Source organism: Talpa europaea, assembly GCF_964194135.1.
Source record: "Talpa europaea genome assembly, chromosome: 3".
NCBI lineage: Eukaryota > Metazoa > Chordata > Mammalia > Eulipotyphla > Talpidae > Talpa > Talpa europaea.
Genome location: NC_140069.1, coordinates 78,283,504 through 78,291,701, shown reverse-complemented (window position 1 = coordinate 78,291,701; position 8,198 = coordinate 78,283,504). Strand labels below are relative to the sequence as shown.

At 39.0% G+C, this 8,198-nt stretch overlaps 1 protein-coding gene across 1 annotated transcript; it reads right to left on the bottom strand.

Annotated features, from left to right (window-relative positions):
• Positions 1-7,257: 7,257 nt before the first annotated feature.
• CLDN12 (claudin 12) lies at positions 7,258-7,992 on the bottom strand (the record flags this gene model as incomplete). Its single annotated transcript, XM_084230253.1, has 1 exon — positions 7,258-7,992. One exon carries the CDS (start codon positions 7,990-7,992, stop codon positions 7,258-7,260), a length of 735 nt encoding a protein of 244 aa, XP_084086379.1.
• Positions 7,993-8,198: the final 206 nt, after the last annotated feature.

The window sequence follows — 8,198 nt, the reverse complement described above, 5'->3', positions numbered from 1 at the left end:
TTCCAAAAGCACAAATCCAGCAGGAATTGAGGTAGGAGGAGAGCTTCTGCTTTGTCTGTGCTATGATTCATGTCTACGCCACTGTGGAAGCATTGCTAATTTCTCTTGGCAGTGCGAGTGACTGCTTTTAACAAAAAATTCAGAGACATCTGTAGAAACAAAAACAAATACATAAACACAGAAAGACAGGCTGCCAGTCTTTTGATGGTGACTGACAATAACAGGGTTTTAAATAAAACATGAGATGATTTTTTTTTCTCCTTTGCCATTTTTCTTCGGAGCATCCTAAAAGTTTGATTCCTTTACCTCTTTAATCACACATACTTTTGTTCTCTGAATAAATGGAATTCTTGTTCATTCTTTCCTACTATTTTTTTTCAAAAGGCATAGAATTTCACTTGACTTGAGCTGAACTATATTGGTAATTCTCATTTACCAACACGGTATTAGGACCTCCTTAATTCCTGCTCTCTTTCCTGTGAAAGCTAGCTTAATTTCACAGACATTCTGGTTTTACCTCGGAAAAACGTACTAGTCTCTCCCTACTCTAGTTGAGCATTTACAGCTTTCTGCACTTAAATGCAACTTAAGAAGAGGAGGGTTTGGCTTTTCAGGCTCCCATTTTTATGTCACCCCCCAGTTAGGTCACATTTTCTTCCATGAATCTCTTTTATTCTCCCACCAAGGAGCTCAGAATCTTTAGGCTGCTCCATTCTAGAAGTCCCAAGCTGCCCAGCTTGGCCCCTTTTTAGGTCAAGTGGTAGGAAAACAATCAGATTAAATTCTCTGCACTGAAACAGCAATACAATTCAGCTTCCCTCTATCAATCCTCATCTCACAACTGCTGCCACGGGCTTTTTATCTTGCTATTTGTTTTACTATACGGAGTTGTTGCTTGTCAGCTCAATTGCCTTCTGCGCTTTAAAATCAACTATTTCCTCTCCACCTGGGAAACTATCAGTCTTTCTTTCTGAAGGACTGGTCCAAGAAATAATCAGTTGGTTAGGTAAAAATATTCACCTTTTTGTAGGAATGAATGCTATAACAACAACATAATCACTATATCAGATTCACTTGATTGTAAATGTATCTAATTTCTATTCCAAACTTCATATATTTTGATAATTCAGTTAATTCTCTGGTAACAAAAGCAGTCACACACAACCTAACCAAAATTAGAAAGAATTCTGTTACCAATGTAAGCTCCTATCCTTCGTATCTCCTACTCTCAACATACACACTTCAGATTAGTGTACCACACTTTGGCAATGAATTTTTTTTTTAAGATTTATTTTTATTTATTTATACTTACAAGAACTTGGGTCTAGGCCAGAGGTGCGGGGGTGGGGGGGATGTGAGGATTCACCAGAGACAGAGTGTGGAGCAGAACAGGCGGATCCACTGAAATACACTGCTGAGGGGAGCAGCAAAACAGGAGAGGTCTGCTGCGCCATGTGGGTAGCTCCCTGGACGGGGATAGAACTAATGCTGCAGTGGCTGCTATAGCTTGACAGTGCTGAGACTTAACCCCTTGCACCACCAGGGAGGCCCTGGCAATGAATTCTTATTGGTCACACTGGGCACCCTGCCCAATGTGGGACAGAACCACACAAGGGTAGGAATATCTGCAGGTCACCTTAGAAGTTAACTACCACATTCATCAAGCCATTCTTTCCTTCATACATGAAACAGAAATTCCTCAAATAAGGAATGCTAACCAATCTAGTCACTGAAAAGGGATCTTTCCTATTTTATTGAATTTGGATTCTATTACACATTAGACTTATAAGATATTGTTAGTGTCAATAACACTAAGAGACTGAATACCTATGGACACAGTAAGAAAAATCTTCTAGACAATTCTTTTGTTGCTCTATGAAGCCAAGCAGGCTGTTTGTTTTTCCTAGTACTATAGCCTTTGATGTACTCACGTATATTACTAAACAAGATCTTCCATTCAGGCACAAAGCAAAGCTTGGTCTCTTTTCTGAGAGGAAGTCATTGAAATATTTAAATAGGGAGGAGATCAGGTCACACTTGTTTTTCATTGTATTTATTCTGTTGCCCATGTACAAGATATATTCACAGCAGGGAGAAAGACAGAGCAATGCTGGAGCTCAGTTAAGAATCAATTTCAGGGCCTCCCCGGTGGCAGAGCAGTTGAGCGCTGGGTTGCGAAGCTGCCCCGCAGCCTCTGCAGCGCTGGTTCATTCCCCGGCTGCTACCGGCCACCGAAGGAGGGTCCCACATGGCGCGCAGACCTCTCCTGCCGCCCGCTGCTCCCCTCAGCAGTGTACTTTGGTTCTTCTGCCTGCTCTGCTCCCATCTGGTTCTGGTGAATTCTCTCACCCTCCCACGCTTCTGACTGTACCCAGTGCTTGTATAAATAAATAAATAAATCTTAAAAATATATATATATATCAATAATGCCTTTTCTCTTACAGAGAAGCTGTTACACCTATTTCAACAAAGCAAAACCCTGGAAACATGAACATATATTCCTTCTATAAAGGATTTTGGTGAATGAGAACCACTCAAAATTATGATCACTGTACTCTGGCTATACAGGCTCTAGTCACACAAAATAAGGACAGTTTATTGAAGAAGTTCTCTGAGCAGAATGGTTTGAAAAATTAGTGTATTTCCAACAAAAATGCAACCAACAACTCCAAGCTCCCTTTTGATAGCAGATTCAGATATGACAGCTTGGTAGGACACAGTTGAGCCTACTCTTACCTAGTTCCACAATCCTGCAGTAAGGCTTAAAGGGCTCTCCAGGCTATGGCACTGACACAGGACCTTTCTGGGATGAGGTGTGGACACACCCAGCAGAACAGGAAGAAATGACTTTCTCCTTGAAAGTTTCCTCCAAGGTGGGGAGGGGAGGAAGAAGAGAGGCAGCCCTTAGGTCAACCTGTCAGCATGCTTTAAGATTGAAAATATTGCTGACCAATGGAAATAGGACAGTTGATTAAGATCCCACCAACTTTCTGGTTCGGTGATGTTGACTGACATCTTTTGAGGGGATCTTCCCTTTTTCAGGACAGAAGACCTGACACAATCTCTTCAAAATACCTCCTAGAAGTATTATCTTAAAAATTATTTTGGTGCCAACTTAAACTAAGTTTTTAATGCTTTTTTAGTAAAATGAAGAGGTAGCAAGATCAGGACAGAGAAGGAAGCAAAAACAAAAACAAAAAAAAACATGGAACCAACAAGCTGCACATTTCCTCAAGATTAGTCTCAGTCTATGTAGTTTTTTTTTTTTTTTTTTTTTTTTTTTATAGAGGCATGCTTTATTTATTTGTTTGCTGGTTTGTTTGTTTGTTTTGTTTATACATGCACTGGGTACAGTCAGAAGCGCGGGAGGGTGAGAGAATTCACCAGAGCCAGAGCGGGGAGCAGAACAGGCAGAAGGACCGAAGTACACTGCTGAGGGGAGCAGCGGGCGGCAGGAGAGGTCTGCGCGCCATGTGGGACCCTCCTCCGGTGGCCGGGGAGCAGCCGGGGATCGAACCGGCGCCGCCGAGGCCGCGGGCAGCTTCGCAACCCAGCGCTCAACCGCTGCGCCACCGGGGAGGCCCCTCAGTCTATGTAGTTTTAATGGAATACCACAAAAGCAATGGTGTGGCCTTCTCAATGCCTGTTATCGGGAGGTACATGATGTTACTTTTTCTTATTAATAATGTTTATCCATTAGAAGTTACTATTTTTTTCCTGAAATTAATAATTCATTTGTGGAGCAGTATTTTGAGATTAATACATTGTTTTTCAACAAACTTTGACCAGCTAGTTTAGTTCTATTAATTTTTTCCTAAATCCATCTTTTTCATTATTTGGCATTTTACTATAAGAAATTGCTTTTCAAAAAAAGAAAAAAAACAGCTTTTCTTTCCTATTTTTTTTATTTGAAACAGTAAGCCCTATCATCTTTGAGCATTTTATTTTCTAGAAAAAGAAAGTACTTGTACTTTTCTATCCCAGCGCTGGAATCTCTCCTTTCTCCAAGGAGCTATGTATAGGATGTATTTTTGAAAACTGATCTCAGATAGTGGTTCCAAGTAATCTGTACTTCTTGGTATATCAGTTTGTTAATTTGGTTAGGATGAAGACATTCCCTAGCATTTAGTCACTCTCAGCGAGCCTGCCCAACTAAGGGGTTGACTCTGGATTGTGATGTGTTAGTGTAATCAGCTGGGGATGCCTATCCTGAAGCAGTTTCAGATTTTCAGTGCAACATAGGTTCTGACATCTATGGCACTGTCAAAAAGCCATGGGTTCAGTGAAAAGTGCATAAAAGAACTACGCACTCCTATAACCCAAGAACTAAAAAGCTCCTCCCAGGTTTCAAAAACTTTGAGGTAACTTACCTGACAGGACCACTTTTCCTGATAAGCTCAAGAGCAAGAAAGGTCCTGCTACTTAACCAACTGAGAACTCCCACTCTCCAAGATCATAGACCATTGGAAACCCCGTTGATGAGGTAAATCCAACACACCTGATTTCGTTCAATGCTTTTTTTTTTGTGATTAAAATGATTCAGTGAATACCTGGGATCACTCTTAGAATGGTACTAGAATAGTAAATTTGTGTTTTCCAACTCTTTTCCAATTGTTATTTTGAGGACTTTAAATGAGACTGTGTCTTCTTCAATTTACATATATTTGAGAAACATCTCAAAATATTTCACCTTAAAACATCATGGAAAATGAAGAAACAGAAACTTGTAAAAATACATCTTTTAATAAACATCAAGAAGTACAGTGCAGTTTAGTTTTACATTGTACAGTACAGTACAGTGAGGTTTTACATTGTGGTTTACAGCAAACATATAATCTGTTATAGTGTATATTTACAAGTAAAGTAAACTTAGGATTTTTTTCCTCTCATGGCTGGGTAAACCAAATCTGGTACATCACACTACATTTAGGGTTGTTTTCCAAGCTGGCTTTTGTAAAAGGCCCTTAATATTTATAGGCTTGTAATAACAAAAAAAGATTATTACCCCATCACAAGAATAGCTTGATGAGTGCTCAAAAGTTATTAAAAAGAATTATAAATACTTGCTTTCCTTTGATGGCCTTGAAGAAAGCTGCTGACAGCAAATCTGAAATATTAAAGACAATAAGGGAAACTGTTTCTTTTTCCAAGCAAATCCCTAATAAATATGAATTTGAGGCTATGGATTAGGAACCAAAAGATTCCTACAGGGAGAGCTTAACATTAATATTTATGATCTCATGTCTAGTGTTTAATGGCTGAATCTACTTTTCTTTAATATTGATTATACAAGGAACAGGAGAAAGGTGGAATTCTTGATACTTCTGACAAATCAAGTGAGAGAGGGAACTAAAATTAGTGAAGAGGGCAAATTAATATTAATCTCAAAATCCTACCTGCCATCATCTTGGGATGATCAAAACTCAAGTTTTTCTAAGAAGAGTTAAAGGGACAGAACTAATAGAAATCAGAAGCTAGAAGTAAGAAATCACCATAGCCTTGCATGCTTTCTACTGATGGCATGTCAAAGTTACACAGATGGATTTATTTGTTATATACACAAACTAGTGTTGGAATTAGGGGGGAGAAAGTATCACATCTACGAAAGTATTAGAATCATATTCAGATTTGCAAAAGCATAATCTGTTTACCATGCAACTAGCTATTTGTGAAATCTGTAATGGTTAACAGAACAAAATCCTTACGAATATATGGAACAAATTACATCAATTAAGCAGCTCAAATTAATAAAATATCCAATATCCCTGAATTTCTAAGCTTCATCTCAGTGTTAACATGATTTCAACTAAATGTTACCCCATTAGAAGAGAGATTTTAAATACTCTTCCCTCTTTAATACATCAGTTTCACAGATAAAAATGAACAATTTAATTTCCTTATCACTTTTGCCCATTCTCATGAATATGACATAGAATTATTAAAACAGTTAAAGTAGGTGTTCAAATAACAAAGTAGGATCCAATGAATTAAACTTCTAAGTCACAGCATAACGTTGGTATTGTATAATAAGTCAGCTGCCAAAAAGTCATGTCTCTATAATTGAAATACGCTACTGCATCAATGATTGAGAAATTAAGACCAGATGCCAATGAAGTCAGACAGTTCCGTGTCAGATAACAGAATTTGATGATCTCTATTAGATTAAAATTACTCACTGGAGGGGACCAGATCTTATACTTCTTCATATATCTTCTATAGCACCTACTAAAGTGTTGGGCAAAGATAAATGCTCAGGAAATAATCTGTGATGGGGGCAGGAAGTGAATCAATGGTGAATGTGGTCATGGCAAAGTCTTGCCTTATTTCACCCATCACTCCAAAGGCAGTCATCAGAGTGTTCCTCTGAAGTTGTTACTCAAGAACAGATGTATGCCCCCAACCACTATCTAAAAGAAAATGAATTTCTTCGGCCTCTTTATTTATTTCTCTTAGTCACTAAGAGATTTGATATGGACATGAGTACCACTTGGCAGATTACATCTGGAAAAAAAGACTTTTCTGCCTCAGAGGAAGCACCAATTTATATTGGCATATTTTAACTCCAATAATACAATTTATAGAATCATTAGCTTTTAAAACTGTGTTAAGTATTAGTTGTAGTAGTAGATATTTAAAATGTTAGGCTTATTCTCTAACATCATTTAAAATGCGTTTTATTTTTAAAACACTGTCATGAGGTAGAAGATAAGGAACTCACAGAAGAAAATAATCTTCAAAATATCAAACCCTATTTAGTACAATTAGATCAAGAGAGAAGTTATAGCTTTAAACTGGCAGACTGATTAATGTTAAAATATTACCCTTACCAGACAGAAATTTCTTATAGCTGAAATTACATTTTTTCCAGTTTTAAGGTATTATAGAAAAAAGTACAATACATATTCTGAAATAGTCACAAAGATTGTGGACAATACCTTCTCTTAGCCATCATTTCTGACTTAACCCTGTTGCTCTAAATAACCTCAGTGGAGACGAACGACCTTTCCACTTAAACTTATCATAAATCAATATGAAGGTTAAAAATCCTTCTAGTATAAGAAGCAAGATAAAAGGAATGATTCACATTGAAAATAATGTACTTCTCATAAAAACTAGCAGCACTTCATTCTACCAGGACATACAAATTTGGCTTCATTGACTGGTCAGAAATGAAAAGAAAATGTATACAGGTCCAAAATAGCTCCTTGCACAAGGAATATGTGAGGCTACAAGAAGTTTTCTTTAACTATATCCCCTTTAGGTGGTGTGTGAAACTACTGGAATGTCAATTTCAATGGCAGAGAGGCGGGAGCGTGCTGAATAGGGCTGTGAGTAAGTATGCATACTGGGAGGATGGGAGTACAATGGCTGCCAGAAGGGAGAAGGCAAAGATTTGCATGCACAATACCAGATAAACAGCAGAAGGGAAGTCATAAAGAGGCCCCCGGCACTAGCGATAGTGACATACACTGCATAGTCAAATGTAAAGACTGGCTCGAACTTCTTGTTCAAATGGGTGTTATAAAAGAAGACCCAAACGGATGGGGAGAGGCTCACAGTACCTGCCAGGAAAAACAGCAGCCCAGCCACCAGGTGGCAGCCTGCACTATTGATCAGACACTTGGCCAGTTTGATGTTGGGCACAGAGGACCTGAAGGCTGTGTTACACATTCCAATCAGGCAGAGCAGCAAGGCACCCATTGCGATCAGGATGCTGAGAGGCAGAGCAAACTGGAGGACCCGCAGGTCTAGCTGGTCAACTGATGAGTACCAAGTTGTGTCATACATCAGGCAGTCACTGCTTCCATCATATCGTGCACACTTCACCCACAGGCCCGTGTAAACAGTCAGGTTCTTCTCATTTCGGTTGAATGTGATCAGTCGTAATTTTCTCCAGTTGGGAAGTAGAGTGCCTGCAAAGAGGCCTGCCACTGAGGCAATTCCACACAGGAAGGAGAGGACAGTGGCTGCATGGACATCCCGACAGCCCATGGCAGGCAGGCTGGTGCAGTACCGTCAGTCAGACTAGAGGTGATACACAAAAGGACAAATCATGAGGGGACAATAGGAGAGTAGAAAGCGTGGTGCCGCTTGACAATACTACTAATAATGAAATATCAATATAAGGAAGGAAATCCTGCTTCTAGTTTCATCTCTATGTGCAAGAAGAATGTACATAAACACTTCCACATGTGACT